Source organism: Camarhynchus parvulus, chromosome 4 (assembly GCF_901933205.1).
Source record: "Camarhynchus parvulus chromosome 4, STF_HiC, whole genome shotgun sequence".
NCBI classification, from domain to species: domain Eukaryota; kingdom Metazoa; phylum Chordata; class Aves; order Passeriformes; family Thraupidae; genus Camarhynchus; species Camarhynchus parvulus.
This window is the reverse complement of record NC_044574.1, coordinates 60229244-60247224: the sequence shown is the minus strand read 5'-3', so window position 1 is coordinate 60247224 and position 17981 is coordinate 60229244. Positions and strand designations below refer to the sequence as shown.

The following is a 17981-nucleotide window of genomic DNA, read 5'->3' as shown; positions in this document are numbered from 1 at the left end:
AAACACTCCTGGACCACAATGATGACTCTGCATCCAGGGACTCATCCCTGCCCCAGGAGGAGGCAACACACAGAGGAAGGGATTTCCAGCCCGGGCTTCTGGGTGTAGTGCTCTTCACAGACAGCAGCTACAGCTGCACAAAGACAGGGACAGCTCTCCTGGAGCAGGGTTCCAGCCCTGCCTGTCCTGTTTGGTGCAGTGCCACTATGCCACAGGCCAGCCGTGCCCAGGGAGCACTGCAATCATTCACTCAGTGGGAACTGAGTGCTGGGGGCAGGACATAGCCTGCAGTTAGGAGAAGTGGGCAGAAGTGTTTTCCTCCCATCAGACACAGGCATAAAAAGGAGCACTGAGTATTTTCCTGAGGATAGCGAGACCCACTCATCCTGAAATTCATTATAGTGTTTGGGGACTCTGGTAAAGAATGAGTACAAACTCATCCCCCTGCCCTTCTTGGTGTAGCTTAGCACTGATATAAATTCAGATGATGGTTCTTTAGGACTCCCTCTTGTTAGCTCAGAACCCTCTAGCTTTTCCAGCCACATGTCCACATGTCCGGGCTTGATTTTCCACGGAACAAGACACAAACTTTCACTGCTGGGAACTCCTAGGGAATGTGAGAGAACTGGAAGGCAGCGAGGAACTAGCTCTGATATTGAGGAATCATGGGAACCTGCAGTAGCAGGATATGAAACGTCATTATTCTGTTAAAGTAGATCATTAATTCAGCTCGGGATCCTATGGCCACTGCATGATGTGCAGCACTTAGTTCTGCTCACGCAGTCCTCGCTAATGCTCTGGGAACACTGCGTGCCCTAGGAGGGACATGAAGGACTGTGCCAGAAATTACTACTGATCTTAACACCACATCCATATGGCTGAGGGGCCTGTTAGCCTGTACAATTCATTGAGGATGTTTCCATCTGTGAATAGGTCCCATTACACCCTAATTGTGTCAGACTAAATGTATTTCTAAAATATTTGCAGAAGTTAATATTTATGACAGACATTAAGCCTACTCCAGCCCTATTTCTGGCTTCCCCCCCACCTGAGTTGATTTCCCTGGCTATTCTGGAGGGGGGAGGTTGTCCCACGTGAGCACCAGACACATAAGAACTATGTCCCATGGGAGCACCAGACACTGGGAACCATACTGTCTCTTATTTTTGTGGGAATAAAATGTTGTGTAGGGAAATAAAAGACAATGCCTACATTAAACACTTCACCTCAGTGAGTTTGCAACAGGAAGAATCTGTGCAGGTGGGAGCAGTTCTGACCCCCTAGCTGCCTGCCCAGGGCTGCAGGGGAAGCCTAGCTGTTTGCAATGAGGGGTAATGCCAATATCCTGCCCAGGTCTGGACTGGCCATGGGCACAGCAGCAATCTGGGGCTATTGCCTTCACCTGAGCACAGGGGCTCTGCAACGCTGAAAACAACAGTGAACAGGTGAAAACAGCCTGACCTGGAGCTGGCATCCTACCAATTGCTAAGCAGCAGGAAGTCAAAAGGGAGAAGCACAGGGACTTCCTTTTTGGCTGGTGATGGGAATGGCTGCAACTCCCATGTCAGAGAGCTGCTGGCAAGGCTGGAAGAGGACTGAGCAGCTGAGAGAGCCCAGAGTTCATCCTGGGGATTGGGAACTCCTGCAGCAGCAGGCTGCCTGCTCTCCTCTGTTCAGTGTGTCTCAAAGGACAGCTGGCTTCTGAGAGGTAACTGGGCTCTTTGTGCTTTTGCCTTCTCACACTAGCGACCAGTGTTATGTGGAATGGGAAATATTTTAGTCAACAAGCTGCCTCTTAACTTGCCAATCTTATCGAATTCTCCTTTTAATTGGTTCCCTTGTCTGTGAACAATGTTTTTTTCCAAGTGGTATGTGGTCGCCATGTAGGTTTCAGACTGAGGATGAGGCTTGGAAAATTGGTCCTTTAACCCATGCCTGCATGCTGACACCAGCTGCCAAGCTTTCGAGTGGCTCAGCACTCAACACAAGCACTGCCCCTTACATCAGTGAGTAATTCAGCTCTGTGGCCAAATGGCACCCCTATCTGCACTGCCACAAAGGCTGTGCTAAGGGTAGTGAGTGAACAGCACTACAGAAAGAGCTCAGTGTCACTTGTTAGTTAGAGAGAGAACAGAAATCCTCAACACAGCCACAGGATATTAATCTTTTCTTGAGTGACCCTGAATGACATGCGAGACTGAGCTGCAGCTTGCAAACTCTGCCTTTGCTGACAACAGCTTTTCTAAATTTTTACCTTTCTCAGCAGAAGAAAAAGTGACAAAACAAAAGTAACAGTAGTAAAGGTAGCCATAGTAAGCAACAGCTCTCCTCACTCTGGTTTTCAGCCACTCACTTCCATGTTATCAGAAAACTCACTTAAGTTCCACACACCTTTCTCAGCACTTGTTCAGACAGGCAAAGGGATGTTTTTCACAATTCCATGACCCTGACCAAGTTCTGGCCTTGTCTGACTAAACAGATGATGACATGTGTGTGTACCTGTGTGCACTGGAAATCACGAGGATTTGTGTACTTCAATATTTGTGGGTGAAACACCTGGGGAGTTGTCAGGGGCATCTTTTAAATGTGAGTTTGGACTTTGTGGTAAGACAGATTGTCTCAGGTTACTGCTGTTGTTTGTCCATGTGGTAGAACATGGTGAGATAAACGTGAGGTGTAACCTGCAGGTGTGCCTGAGGTACCAAGTAACCTGGCGTTGCAGAGGGGTGTTGGGTGAGTACCCAGCGAGTTCCAGAGTTAGATGTGTGTGAGGGCAGTGGGACTGCTGGGTGAATCCAGCTGGGAGAGGTGTGGCTGGGCTGTGCTGCCAACACTGGGCCAGTAAGGTGTGACACTGGCTGCTAGGTCAGGTGTAATTACGAGCTCGTGGCCTGCTTGCTTTTGAGGCTTGCACTGTTAGAGGGAGGTACAACTGTGCCATGCTAACATGAGACACTGGCACTTGGTGTGGGAATGTCAGTGTGTCAGCCCCAGCACTGAAGTGCATCCTCTGAGAGCATTAATGGTGCCGGATCGGCTTGCATGCTATTCAGATATTTATTTTGTGTTTGCTTGAAGAATCAGGCCAATGTTTTTGAAAGCACATTTAACTATACCATATGCCTACTTAAATCATCCCCATCAAACAAGTTGTGGGTTGCTGCTCTGGTTCATTCTGTTCTGTTTTCCCTCCCTTCCCAATGTGTTTATGTGTATTTATCCCATTTGCTCTGTTCCTCATGCCAAATGGCAGGTCTGAGATCCCAGCCAGGCAGGGGCAGCTGTGCTATTGTTGGTGTCTGACAAAACAGAGGTCATGGGCTGGGCCTGCAGCTCTAGTTCTGATGACAGCTTGTGCGGGACATTATGGGACAGTTACAATGTAATCAGGGTTCCTGTGCCCTCAGAACTAGGAATAAACCTTAACTTGCCCCTTGGAAACTTACAACTTAAGTCTCACTTTTAAGATGTAATTCCTGCCAAATTAGCCTCTTGCAAAATATTCTGCTGCTTGTTTACTTCATTGTCATAACTCCTTCCTCTGTCTGGAAAACACCCAACTTTAAACAGCCCCACCACAAAAAGCCAAGACCTGAAAAACCAGGCAACAGCCTCAGTGGAAGAAAGGGTCTCTCCTGCATGAAACCAATCCTAGCTGTTCTTGTTTCAAAGACTGATGAGAGTTATGAGCTCTGCAAACCTAGGCAGTAACTGCCCATAGAAAGGAGAAGGCTTTTGTCCTCCATGGGAGGACTCTTCCTGCCCTGGAAGGTTGTTCCAAGCCCAGCCCACCAGTTCCATGCAGTGACACAGCAAGGCATGATCATTCCCAGTGTCCGCTGTTCAGCAAAAGATCAATCTGCAGGGCTAGGGAATTCTAAACTCTGTGCTCCTTGGGTGGCCTGACACTTTATGCCCTTTTCCTGCTGCCTTTCAGCCCAGCAGGCAGGAGTCTCTAAGCTATTGGGAAGGGTGTTCCTTGGAGCTGCACGCCAGTTCTGAGGCACCAGAGCAGGCTGCAGTGGCTGGGCAGCAGAGGAGAGGAGGCACAAGTCCCTGGAGCCACTCGGGGAGTGCGCAGCTGCCGCGAGGCTGCCTGGCTCCAGCACTGCCATGCTGCTCGGCATGGAAAAGGGAGCGCTGGGGAAACAGCACATCTGTCACCCACACACAGCCACAGCCTCCACTCAGGGCAGCACCAGATGTGTTTATTTGGAGCATGTACTAACTAGCTACTTAATGACTTAGAATTATTAGCCACAAGTTAATTAGGCAAACATAGTCACCATCAGTCACCTCACAAAGCATCGCTTCTTCAACACTGCTTTTACTTCCTGAGTGCCTTTATCAAGCACAGGAAACAGGAGGGGAATACTACCAATTCCATAAAGGAGCTGCAGCAAGAAATAAATGTGTGAAAGGGGTCCACAGGGTCTTAATGAATGCTGGAGTGCACAGGTAATGCCTTAGCTGAGTGCCTATCCATGCTGCCAGCACAGTGCCACAGGGGAGGAAGCAGTGAGACTCAAGAGGCTGCAGCTGATGGGGAAGAAAAGGGAAGTAACAGTGGAAAAAAATATTCCTTGGTATAGTTAAGTCAAATTTGCAAAGATTGGCTTCCCTGCTGCTCTGTGTACTGGGTATGTGCCTGGGGGTGCATGTGCTTGCTTGGCATCCTGCCTGCACAATGGATTTGGGACCACCACTGTCCCAAGGGAACAGGCTCTGGTTCCTCAAGATGTGAGACACAAAAGCAGTTGGTCAGTTCCTGACTCCCAGGTCACAGGCAGCAGTGCATGGAGTCAGGGCAGAAGAGGATCTGTCTTTGGGTACTGGGAACAGTCAGGATCCCTGGTAAGGAGCCTGCCATGACAACCATTCCATAGAGCACCTTCCAGCTGCTCTCCAAAGGGACAGCTGTCTAGAAACCCAGTGAGGTCATCTGAAAGATGGAGCCCACAATCTGTTCATCTTCTCTGTGTCTGTTTGCTTTCGTGTGTCCATGCTCTTCCCCTTAAATCTGGTGCTAGTATTAATTAAAATGGCACTTAGAAAATGGGAAGCAAGATTCAAGGGAGCCCTGTTCCACTGTCATGGAAACATGTTGCACCTAGAAATCCTAGAGCCCCTAGAGCTGAATGTGAGGCATGTGAGGGGTAACCTCATTTTGCAGATTACCTCCTGCATTGCTGTGTGCTTTGTGCCAAGTGAGGTGCCCCAGACTCCATCAGCTCCTTGGAAACTGCAGGTAACCGAGAATTTGACAATGCAGTAGTCATTTTCCTTCCTACCACCCAGCAAATAACTCCTATTGAATCTTTGCTCTTTAAGTGCCACCAGCTGTTTGTGTTGGACAGGATGTAGGAAGCAATAAATGGAAGCTGAAGACAGCAGGGTTTGAATAGAGGGCAAATAAGGTCATTAATAGCAGCAGTGTGGACTGTCCTACCTTGGCATGCAAGCTGAGGTACCTGTGAGAAAAGTTTCACTTACACTCAGGTTTAGGCTGGGATTTTTTTTTTTTTGGCTCTGTTATTCCTTAAGCTTCTGAGCCCAAGGAGAAGGGTGCTGCATTCTCCTGTCCTAGCAAAACCTGAGTTCAAGTGCAGGATGCACAAAGATGGAAGCTGGCCAGCACTGCAGCTGCATGAAAAAACAGCCTTCTGTAGTTCCCTGAACTATTTTAAGAACAATGACAATTCCTCAGCCTGTTGGTTCAGTTTGAATAATCCACTGCCTGGCCTACGTCCATCCTTTCTTGCCTGGCTTAGAGGAGAGTCTGCACAAGATTGGATGTTTGCAGTAGGCACCATCAGTACCAAAATGTTATTGTGATATTCCAGTGAGAAATGAGAGTTCAAATAGACTGAGATAAGTAGTAGTCATATAACTATTGAGTAGAAGCATTCCAGTGTTTGGTTGTGCTAGTTTGAACTGCATTTATTGTCACCCACTCACCTAATAAAAGCGAATTTGTAAGTGTTCAGGCAGTGCAAGAAATGCTGGTTTTCCCACTGGCATTTCCATGCAAGGCACAGGGGGTTTCACCAATGGCTCACCCGAGCAGAAGCCAGCTGGAGGTGAAGCCAAGCCTACAGACAGATTGTTCTGAATGCAAACTCACAGAGCTTAGGGCAGTGAGAGAGCAGAAGTGAAACTAGCAGGGAATGTAGACTTGTAAATATCACTGTTTTTCCTGTACTAGTGTTCAGGGCTAGTGATCACTAGCAGTCTCTTGAAAGAGACAAGGGCTCTGGTTGCCCTCGGAGGCAGAATGGCTACAGAAAGATGTACAGTAAGGGAGAGGTCACAGCCACCTCTGGCTTGGTTTGATTCTCTCAAGCTGTGGCAGGACAACAAATCCAAGTCTCTGCTAAAAAGGAGAACTGATTTTCTCAAAATATTCTGAGCCCTTCAAAATGTGACTTTTAAACGGGCAGTGCAGTAGAATCAGAGTTCTGTTTACTAACCAGCTTGACTGTGTTGTTGCACCTGCCATCACAGTGCAGAGGTGATCTCTCAAAGCAATTCAGCCTGGGTTAGCCTCCTCACCTTCCTGCCAGGTGTATGTGTACTTTCCCTTTCTGCTTTAGTTCAAATTTGTAATGTGTTTTATAAGGCATGGGGTGCTTTTGTGAAAATCGTGAATAATTGTCAGCTGTTAGCTGATCAGGAGCCTTGTAAGTGGGCTGGGTTTGTAAGCAGACTATGGAATTTTGCACTTTAGAAGCAGCATGACAAGAAGGGATTTTAAATGGCACAGGCAGCACAGTCATGTTGTCACCCAACCTAAGGATGATACATCCATCTGCTACAAGGGTACTGTGGAAAAGCAGACTGAAAAAAATGCTTGGTTTAATCTACAGCTGGCACTTGGGAAGTTCCAGACTCAATGTAGCCAACAGCTGGGAAGGAAGCAGAAACACACCATGGCCCAATTCCAGGAGAGTAGGGGCTCACCATCCCAACATCCTGAATACTTTGGCATTTTATCTATTTCACACAGCTTAGTATTGCTCTGCATGTGAAAACTGCTAATTCATCAGGCAACAAGAAGTGTCTCCAATTAGGGAAAAATACAATGAAACCTGTTACGTGAGTCTTGACTGTTCACCCAGAAACTAAGCTTGCTGTGTGGCTTTTAAACCTGCAGCTAACTCAGACTTGCTTGTGTTCTCTTAAATCCACCCAAAAGAGCACTAGAAAAGAACAGAGCAGTTGTTGCTACATTAGTGACTAATATTAGCTCCACTACATGAGGAATTACTGGGAGATATCCAGAACTAGTCTAGGCTGTGCCAATGGGAAGTCAAGAGTTCAAGTACGTACATATCTTTCATAGCTGTCAGTCTTCTGCACAGTAAACTGCTCAGCTCTGGGGCAGAGCTCCAACTCTTTCAATAGTATGTCAGGGAACTGTGTTTCACATGGTAACTTGGGAAAAGGTGTTTTCCTGTGAACCTGTAGAACTCCAACTGCATTGTGCTGAGGTGCAGTATCCACATTGCAGTTCCAGGGTGGCAGTTGTCTGGTTCAGTACCACTCCACAGTGTAAGGAAAAATGCAGAATGTGCAACTAACTTCCATGGCTTTAACCTATGCAGACATGTCATGCACTTCACATGCCTTTGGCAGGACTGGCTGTTTATGTACTCTGGGACAAACTGTGTGTGGAAAAGCCGTTACAGCATCACCTTTTGGGGAGCTTCATACTGGGATTGTATGTCATGCATGCTTCATACTGGGAGTGTATGTGGTTTGCTACTGCTCTTCTGTTGTACAGTAACTGCCCTGAAATACCTGGCCTGGGGAGGAGGGGTTTAAACCTGACTGATTGGCATTGTCCTGATGACAAAATCAGTTCCCTTACAACTGTGGTGGTGCTGACTGGTTTTAGCTGAGCCAGAGGCTGCAGAGCTGCAGCACTGTGGGATGCACAGGCCGCTCAGCAGGCACAGGGGTCTGACACCCTGCTGCATGTGGCACAAGATGCATTTGTCACACAGCCATGTAAAAGCAGCATCAGGAAACAGATCAGTATTGAGTCCCTCACCCTCCCTCTGCTCTGCATGTAGCTCTGCTCTATGCCTGTTCTCCCTGCCAGCCATGACACAGCTCGGGAGGCAGACCCTCTGGCCCCAGCCGCCCACTGGGGTCAGGCACTGAACGTTCTTGCTCCACGGCTTTCCAGCTTCCCTCCCCTAGCCTGCTGTCCAACACACAAACCAGATGTGCTTCTGGAGCTTTGCTGTCCATCTGACAGCACAACTGAGGCGGCTGATTGTTGCTCAAGTCAGAAATGCAGCTACAGACCAGCCATCTATACAACACACTTACTTCTTCAGCTCCTGAAGTGCCACAGATCAAGGCCAATGCAGAGCTGCTATGCTTCCCATTGGATTAGCACTAGCCTCATGCCTAGTAAGTCTCTGGGAATAACTACTTGACAAGCAGGGAGGAAGCCAACAGCCAAAGCCTTGGCCCTCCCACAGGACCCAGATCTGATGTGCAGTTTTCTGATTTCAGGTTAGCCTAGGGTCTTCAGAAATGTGCACAATGAAGTCCAAGTGATCATAAGGCCCTGAGGCACCTTTGAGTTGGAGAGGAGTAGGGAAGGATTAATTCTCCAAGGTCCGGAAGTAATGTGCAGCCCTGGCCGGTGACACTGAGAATAAGGCCAGAGCTGCAGTTTAGCCCCAGTGCTGGAGCTGTTAACTCACTGGATCAGGATGTGTGGAGCAGGGATACATGTCCTGGCACCTAATTTTAATAATAGCTTGTAAGTGTCAGTGGTAATGTCATCTCTTTAACAGTGGGCCTGGAGATGATCTGGACGAGAGCATATTATGCCCTGTTAAAACAGCTAATCTGCATAGAACTTATGACAAGCCAGATCTTTTCAGTATTTCATAAACTGGCTGAATATTTATTTTTAAGGCACTGTCCAAATGGGTTTGATCACAGATGACTACTCTAAGTCCACTCCAAAGCTGGCATATACACCAGGGAAATAACACAAGAAGGGGAGGAAAAATGCAGCAACAAACTACCCCCTGTAAAAGCAACCAAATATTGCCTTCAGCCAAACCCCTCCCAGTTAATGTCAGCTATAATGGTGCCAAATTCCAGCAAAACATGTGCTCGCATTTGGTTCAGTACTTACTGGCCACTTTTGTACAGGATTGGTGCAGGGCAGAGCAAAAAATCAGATTCTACTGTTTTAGGCCTTTCATCTGAAAAACAAAAATCACATGAGCTTACTATGCTGTGCAGCTTAGGTGAGGATCTGCCATGCTGTGAGCTCCCTCCGTTCCCATGCTCCTTACTAGTCTGTTCTGGCTGAAACTGGCAGCAAAGAAGGCCCAAGGTAAGGAACAGTGAGCCCCAGAGCCAGCTGTAAATGCCAGGTGAGCCCACGTTACAGTGCTTATTGGAGCTACTCAAGTCAGCTCATGCTCTTCCAGAGAGAACACTTCCTAGAATCAACACCGTCTTTGTGGAGAGTGAGAACACTATTAGTAGTTTCCTGGTAGCTGGAAGATGAAGGTTTGTTTCTAGTTGGCTCCATCCCTGTGCGTTGCATTGCAGGACTGTTTTATTAGCTGTGACTTGAGTCTTTTTCTCCAGTGTTTCTTCTGTTTTTGAGTCTGTGTGATTGGCAAACCTCTTACATTACAAAGCACCTATCTGTAGAGCACATGAAGCACTTACTTGTAGAGTCTTGTGCCCAGTACAGCATTTCTGTTCTACAGATGTGAGGAAGGGAGGATAGAGCTTTTTTGCCTCACGTGTTTGGTAAGCTGGGGAAAATCCAGCTCCTGTGTGCAGCACCATTAGCCTGTACTTCCCCATGACAGGACTGGTGATTTCTGTGCAAGGACTATTTCCTGACTGTGGGGTGAGAGCAGATAACTGATCTGCCAGATCAACTTGGCGATGACTCTGTCCTGCATTTCAGGAACAGGCAGACAGACAAGCAGTTCAGGGGCAGCTGAAGGAGGAGCTGTTGGCATAAATGAGATTTTCATATGTGCTATAATCTGCACTGACTGCTTGGCCTAGATTTGGGGCTAGTTGTGAGGTGGGGAAGAGGGATTAGCACATTGCCATATGTTTTTGTCTTAATGGTATGTTTCATAGATTATTTTTCTATCCCACAGCTCCATTTGGCAGGTTTCCTTTCTAGCATTTGGTAATGGTTCTTTATAAATGCAGAATGAGAAAGATGCCAAATGCATCCTTTAAAAGCTGGGGAGCTGACACAGTAAGGGTGTGCTCAGAGGCTGGTCCCAGAGAGAGCCCACGCTCTCAGTGAGGGCAACTCCAACACCAGCAGATCCTTGCCCGAGTGCCCTCACATACTGAGGGTTCTGCAGAGGGACTGCCAGTCTTATGTAGAGGAGACTGCAATGACATGACGATGGTTGTCCTTCTCTTGGGACCATCTCCTTCCTCCTGCTACTGCTCCAAGTGCCCTCCCCGTCTTCCTGTTCATCCTGGCTCCACTGGCCCCCTTTAGGCTTCCTCTGAACCAGGCATTCAGAGTCCAGCACAGAGCTGTAGAGAATGACCTCGTGTACTGTGGGAAGGACCACTTGGAATGTCCCACTTAAAATGTCCCTGCCTTCTTCCTGTACTACTCTCCAGCAGCTCGCTGTTGTCCATTGCTGAAGACGTGGACCAGGGGGATGTAGCAGGCCCTGGCAAGACCCCATAGAGCAGATTGTGTTTTCGTAATCAATACATCACTGTGCCATTCTCCTACCCTCATGTGCTTCAGCACACCCCTTCTGAAGCCAAGAAAAAACAAGCAGCCCAGAGCTGTAGTTGGCAATTCTCACATCAGATGGTAGCACGTGTTTGTGGGCAATGGGAAGCAGAGGTGACAATTGTAATGGAAACTGAAGGGGAATTTATACAAGCGGAATTGACTTACAAAGGCTGCCTGCGTCCCGAACTACTGGGTTACCCTGTTATTCTGCCAAATTATTGTAGCTATTTAACAGGCAGGAGAAACTGGCAACCCATTGCAGTATATACAATATCCAGGGTAAGGAAGAAACTGCACTGGAAAAACAAATTCGATTGTGAAGGAATTTAAGACAGGCTAATACAGAAATCAGACAGTAGGCAGGGAAAAATCAGTTGTAGTTTTTCCTTCAACTTCTTTTTTGGTTTTTTTCCAGTCTAGCTAGCTTCTATGGAATTCTGTTTAGAGCTAGGGGTTTGATGTACTTATCCTAGCCATCCATTTGAACTTCTGGATACAAAAAAGCAAACTCACGTATAAGCTAGAGGGAACTGCCAGTACAAGGTGTCGTGGTCACATCTGAAACAGAATTGCTTTGCACTATGGCTGCAGTCAGCCCTGATGCTGGGCAGACAGAGCTCATGGACCAGGACAAAATACACCACTGCTCTGACCTGGCCTTTCTCTGTGCTGTTGCAGGAGGAGGACTGACGCGCCCCTGAACCCCACAGCACACCTGGCACACCACCCAGGACCAGCACAGACCTTGCAAAAAACAAGGTAAGTGCCTCTGGGAATTGCAATGAGATGTCTTGGCCAGGATTATTGTGCAGAAAGGGACCTCAGTCAGTACACTGCAGCCACGGGTTGGTTCATCAGCAAACATCTGCTTGCCCAAACATCAGGAGCCAAACACTTCTCACCATGCTAATGCCCACTCACAGCTGAAGGCACCTGGTAGCAAATTGAAACCATTGAGCAGAGTGTGAAACAGCTTTCCTCCCTCTACTAATCCTCAGAGCTTTCCTGCTCTCCTCCTCTTGGCTATTTTTCTCTTTGAGTTGTCATGAGCTGAGGTAACTGCAGGGCTACAGAGGCAGGAGATGGCAAATGCCTGCACTTACAGATTGTTGTTCCGTTCACTTGATAGGTACAGGTCACACTGTCACTTCTCCCACCAAGGGTTAAGCCGCTTCCTCTGAGAACAACCTGAAACTCCTCTGGAGGGGAAAGCAAACACACAAAATCACCAAACTGCAGTGCACTGCAGAAAGCTACACTTAGACCAGGGCAATTTCATTTAGTTTGCAATAAACAAAGCACACCATAGTAATGCTTCCAACTTAGTGAGATCTCCTTTTTCCTGAACCCTTGTACTGAATTCTCCTTATAAATTGGCAGAGGCACAATTTGTTCCCAAATCTTTACTGAGACAGCCCTCTGAAACTGGAAGCAGATTCAGGCTATCAGCATGATCCGGGGCTCAGCTGCACAGTAAGACACAGTCTCTCAGTGAATGAGAAATGGGGGAGTCAGAACAAGGAGACTCCCCAAACCCAGATCAGGCTCACTGGAAGTACCAGATGAAGAAAACATTTCTCCTTAGTACTATTTCTCTGCAAGTTGCCTAAGGGCCACACTATCTGTGAGCTGTGCAGAGGAGGAGTGAAGAGTTTTTTTACCAGGGCCACTGACTTCATCCAGAGCATCCACATTTTCATAAAAATATCCAAGTAATGTTTTGCAGCTACCTTATTTTGATTGATCTCCAACTATGCATAGATTATGAAGCTTAGAAAGAAGACAAGACTTTAAAATTCCATGCAGCTCTTCTATTTCATTAATATATTTCTCTTGCTGCCCAAAAATGCAGTCATGTGGTTTGTTCTTACACGCCACAGATTTTGGGGCAGATATGAGACAAGTGCAGAGCAGACTCATGGGAGAGGGGCAAGTAAATGCTCTCCAACTTCCATGTGCATTACCCAAGCTATGGAAGCAGGCCCTGGTGGTCAGCTCCTCTGAGGAGAACAAGAAGGCAACAGAGAAATCTCATGTTTCTTTAACTTCTTGAGGACTTGAATTAGAAATGCTTTATTCTAGAGACATGCAGTTTTCCTTTGGATAAAACAGGGGGAAACAATAGTCCTATAATAATTGAATAGTATATTAAAATTATAAAACCTTACCTCCTACACAGACACTGGATGGCTCCAAATATAAAATCTCAGTGCACGATTGTTTCAAAACCTATTGCAAAGGAGGAAATAGTCACAAATAGCTTTCACAGAACTATTTCAATGAGCAATCTTAGTTTAAAACAAATGCTTTTCCCTAGAACACACATACAGCTATAAGTTTGGTTTGCTAAGTCTGACTTTGCAGGACATTGCCTGGAGCATGAGCAGCTCCTGCACACCTGCACAGTCAAGTCTAGGAGTTCCTAAGGCTTGGATTAGTTTGTTAAACCCCGAGAGCCTTTAGAATATAATTATGTCCAGATCCCTATCCTGATTTTCCATGAACCCCAATCCTAATGTGTAAGCCAAAAATGAATCACAAGGAGCCTGATCCAAAACCTAATTCAGTGAAAAGCAGTGTTCCAGCAATGGAACCTGGTCCAGCCAAGTGCACATTACTGTGATTGCTGGCACCTTGCCCTGCGTGGAGAGGCACAGTGACAGCGGTGTTCCTGACTGCACTGCCTGCCCTTGGACAGGGATCTCACTTCAGCTCTCCCTGCTGTATGTGGTATTTTTAGCAAGCATTCCTAAACATTCCATGGCATCAGTTCAGCGCCCTGCAATCACGTGCACGACGGAGAGTCCTGTTACCGTCCCCTCTCTGTCTCCACTTGCCAGGTGTGTGCCTGCTGCTGAGCTGCCCCAGACTTCCTAGGCATGTCCACTCTTAACTCCTGCCTTCCTCTCAGTAGGACTCCTTACACTCTGTGATGTTTCCCAGTGGTTCCTGTTGCTGTATACCCAGGCCCAGCAGAAACAATCATGTGGGCACTGTTCTGACAAGAAGCACGCCAAGCTCCAAGAAAGAGAGCATCTTGCCTCACCGAACACTTCCCGTGCTGCCTCTCTCCCCAAAAACTGTTGTGCCCAAATTCATCTTTTAGTGCTTTAAAACCCATGTTAAAAATTAAGTGGTATTTTAAAAAATGGAGACGTGCATTTGGATGAGATGCAGCAACAGAGATCTTAGGAAAGAATGTAGCCCAGAGTTCGCTGCAAGCCAAGCAGTTCACATTAGCTGAGGATCTTGCTTCCAAAAAAGGGCTTTAGCCTCTTGATGCCTATTGCAGTGTGGAGAGAAGCTATCCATGGCTTGTTTGAGGGCTGGGGAATATTTTGTATAGCGTTTTATTCCTTTGCTGTAAAAGCGTGTTCAGTTGTTTTTACTGAAGAGTCAGATAAATAGCTCAAGTGAAGCTGAGACTAGAGGCCAGCTTTATGTGAAGCACAGATCCAGCAGGTGGCACAGAATTCAGTAATTTTGTTTTTAGAGGGAGAACTTTCCAACCCCTGTCCTGGCCCCATTTGCCTAGTGTTTGAGGAATGGTCACTGGTATGACCTGGAGGCTGCGGAGAGGGGAAGACAGTGTGGGACTTCCTTTGCAAAGCAGTAGTTCTCTGGTTTCATTACATCCCAGGGTGAATTTTCTAACACTGTGCTTCCAAATGCAATATAAATCAGGAAAAAACCTACCTGGATATATTTAACTACCTTTGGATTTAGGAACAAACTGGGAGGGGCAGACATGACAACTCCAATTGAGCTGAAATACGGTGTAGATAAAATGATGACAAATCATGAACAAAAGCAAATTTCAATGCAGGGGTCAGGATACACTGACTTCCTGCATGGAATCCATTTTCATGCATGCTCTTGGCTAAAGCAGAAAATACCAGATGTTAATACTGATCTAGAAATAACTGCTTCAACAATAGTTTTTCATCATTTTTATTACTGCTGTTCTTTGCTTAGCTTAAGCAAGCTGTACTGTTTAGAGACCATCTCTTTGCAAGCTTGGTGGCCTAATTCTACCATTCCCCCCCAGACAAATTTTCTACTGGGGTGAAAAAACCTCTGAGACTACTCAAATTTGGCTTTGTAAATTTGTCAGATTGTTTGCTATCCTTCAAAAAGCCTCATGATAGTCCACACTTGGGGAAAAAAAAAAGATAATGGTAGAGAAATGTGCCTTGTCCCCAAAAGCCCCTCCCCTCAAGGACTAAGTTAGCTTAAAAAGCAGACATCAAAGCTCGTCAAGGACTAAGTAGATTCAGGTGGAGCCCTTTAGAAGCTCATAGATCTGGTTCTTTGCTTAACCTCTGCTGCTGCTCTGGGTTCTCCTTAACACTCCCCCTAAGCAACACTGAAACACTGCTCAGAACTGAGTTTCCCCAGAGTTAAACAGGAGCCATCGCACTCTCTGCAGGGTCCAAGCCCATGAGCTGTCCTGAGCACCAGCCCTGGGTAGGGTTTGGCTGACAAGGATTCTGCCACCACCATGGGAAACTGAGGATATTTTCACAGTACAGCAATTGCCACATGTGCTTTCATGTGTGGGGGAAATGAACGTATTTGCACGTCTTAGGAGAAGGTACAGAAACTTAACACCTTTCATTGTTCCCACTCACTATTTTCTGCCTGTTTCAATCTTTTTTCCCTTTCCACACAAGCTATTCCTTCCAGCCAGCACAGTGCACTCCAGCACTCCAATAGTAACTTTTTTTCCCTTGGGGAGAAATCATGTGAAGGCATTTTACCCATTTCCCTTATGATCCATGTGCATTATTTAACATGCCTTCACACCCCTGTCCTTTAGAATTTAAAACTAACTTTAAACTATCCTGATGTGGAAACCTGGGCTGCAAAGTCAGCAAGACCAAAACAAACTCCACAAAAATCTATACAATGCTCCCTCTTTTCCAGTTCAGGATAACCCAAGACACTGCAAATTCATTATTTAGAAACCTACTGCCCACAAGAAAAGTTGAAATAATAACTTTATAAGGCCATCCTTGGATAGGATAGTTAAGCACTCTGCTGACATAAATTCAAATAAGACAAATTGTCTTACTTTAACAGCATGCAAGGAGAGATTCTGAGAATTGATGTCATCCACTTTGTCTCCAGAGGTCCTCACCAAATATAGGACTCTGCTCCCAGGCTCACAAAGGCTTTTCTCTCATTCCCTGCCCTCCCCCTCCTCCCAGGGCTGGCTTTACCAGAGAGAACCAATTCCCCACAACCCCAAGTGCAAAATAGAGTAGAAACCTGTCAGCCTTTGTCCTGCTGTCCTGCAGCTTCAGCAGTGGAGAGCTGTGTTAAGACTAGAGGTTGTTCATGGCCTTCTGATGTGACCTGTGCAGTGTGCGAATGGTGCCAGCTGGAACCTGAGTCTATCAGGAAAAGTGGCCACAGCTGTGACTCGTTAGCAAAGGTGTGGCTGCTGGGACAGGAGAAGGCGCTGCAATTCTGTTCTTAGGCAGGCAGTCTCTTGGACTGTACAAAAATGAGACATGGAATCCATGCCCCAAACATCCACTTGTTCAACAGCAACACAACAGACTGCTGAGGAAATTATTCTGTAGCTTCTCCATGTTGAGGACTTGTTACATTGCTGCCACACTGCAGCAGCAGCAACCAAGGACCTTATGTTTTAAACCCTGGTGTTTTTTAGGGCCAGTTCTTAGAGCAGCCAGCACCAGAACCAGTGGCACAAATGCAGCTTGTGCTCCACACTGACTCTGATGGATGCATGCAGGGCAGCCTCTGACCCACCCCTTCAGTGAAATCCCTTCTTACAGCTCTTGAGTGGGCCCTGTGCAGTTCCTATAGCATCTCTCAGTAAAGCAAGTTGATCATTTCAGAACACTTCTGAGAGGAGAAGTTACCGGAAGAGAGGCACCCAAGACACCTGGGGACACCCTCAAGCCAACTCACCCTCGATGCAAGCTCGCTGACACACCTTGGGTCCTACCTGCCCAAACAAGCTTTTCTTTGCTGAAAGGGTCACCTGTCAATCAGCTGCTGGGCTGCCCAGCTCCTCTGGGAACAGCACGGCCATCCCAGCTGTGGCTGTGGAGCTTTAAACCACCTGTCTCCAGGCTATTTCAGTGGTTTACAAGCAAGCATACATGTCAATCTTCCTAAAACAGTTATAGGAAGTCCATTTATCAGGTCCACTTACCATTACCAAAAGCTTTACCAGCTTTTCCATGTGACCCCATTTTCACCTAGTGCATTTTTCCCAGACTTTCCTGATTGCTAAGGAATACTTAAAATCCATATCTGTCCTCATGGCTTTCTACATGCTTCGCACTAGAAGGTTCCTGAAGGCTCACAGAAACTTCAGTGCACCATTTCTGAAGCAGTAGACTCCCATTTCTGTCATTACTAACACATTTCCTCCCACCACAGCTGTTGGAGAAACTCTGCCTGTTTCTGACCTGCAGGTGTCTGAACTTGACCGCACACTGGGGTGTTGTCAGCCCCTAGCTGCAGAAACATCCACACCCAAATTCTGACATCAGCACTGAAAGGGCAGATGTCCCTGCAGCACACTGCACAAAGGCAGCCAACTAACAGGCTGACATCAAGCTCCCCACTGCTCATGGTCTTTGCAAACTCCACCTCTGTTTATCCATTCTGCCTTGCCAGTGATCTTTCCCCTGCTTTAGGCAACATTTCTTCTTGTGGAAAATGTGCTTTCTGGACCTTCCAAGACCTCTTTAGCCTGTCAGAGACCAGGCGTGACTCTGCCTGGACTCTCTTTTCACCCTCACTGCTGCCTCTTCCAAGTTCTCAGTGTTTAACAGCAAAGTAGGATGGCTTCTGCAGCTTTTCGAGTATTTAGCCTGCCATTCTCTCAGCACATGCTGTGGAACAGAGCTGTACCAGGTGGCACAGTGTTACACAAACAACTTTCCCTTCCAGAACACTAATGAAGGTTGTGTTCCATGAAATAGTGAGAACAATGCACTAGTAACAAGCCATGAGCAGCCCAACCATACAGAGATAATTAACAAAATACGCTAAGTGTCAATTTGTCTTGCAACCTTGCTCAGTTTCGTTTAGCCCTGTATGCAGTTCAAAAGTTTTTGGCAGCAGGAAGCACCATAAATCATAACTTGCATGGCATCTGTTCCTGCCCAGAACTGTAAACTGCATTCAGGGTTTGGGTAGGTCATCATCACAGCTGGATTCTTCACTG

At 46.8% G+C, this 17981-nt stretch overlaps 1 protein-coding gene across 2 annotated transcripts in view; it reads right to left on the bottom strand.

Annotated features, from left to right (window-relative positions):
• The window catches only part of ANTXR2 (ANTXR cell adhesion molecule 2), a 76268-nt gene that overhangs the window by 39611 nt on the left and 18676 nt on the right, over positions 1 to 17981 (bottom strand). For both annotated transcript variants that reach the window (XM_030947092.1, XM_030947093.1), the window contains exons 8-10: positions 12940 to 13000; positions 11875 to 11970; positions 9164 to 9233 (exon numbers count right to left, since the gene is read on the bottom strand). In XM_030947092.1, the coding sequence (XP_030802952.1) occupies positions 9164 to 9233; positions 11875 to 11970; positions 12940 to 13000 (227 nt within the window). The remainder of the gene's footprint in view (positions 1 to 9163; positions 9234 to 11874; positions 11971 to 12939; positions 13001 to 17981) is intronic.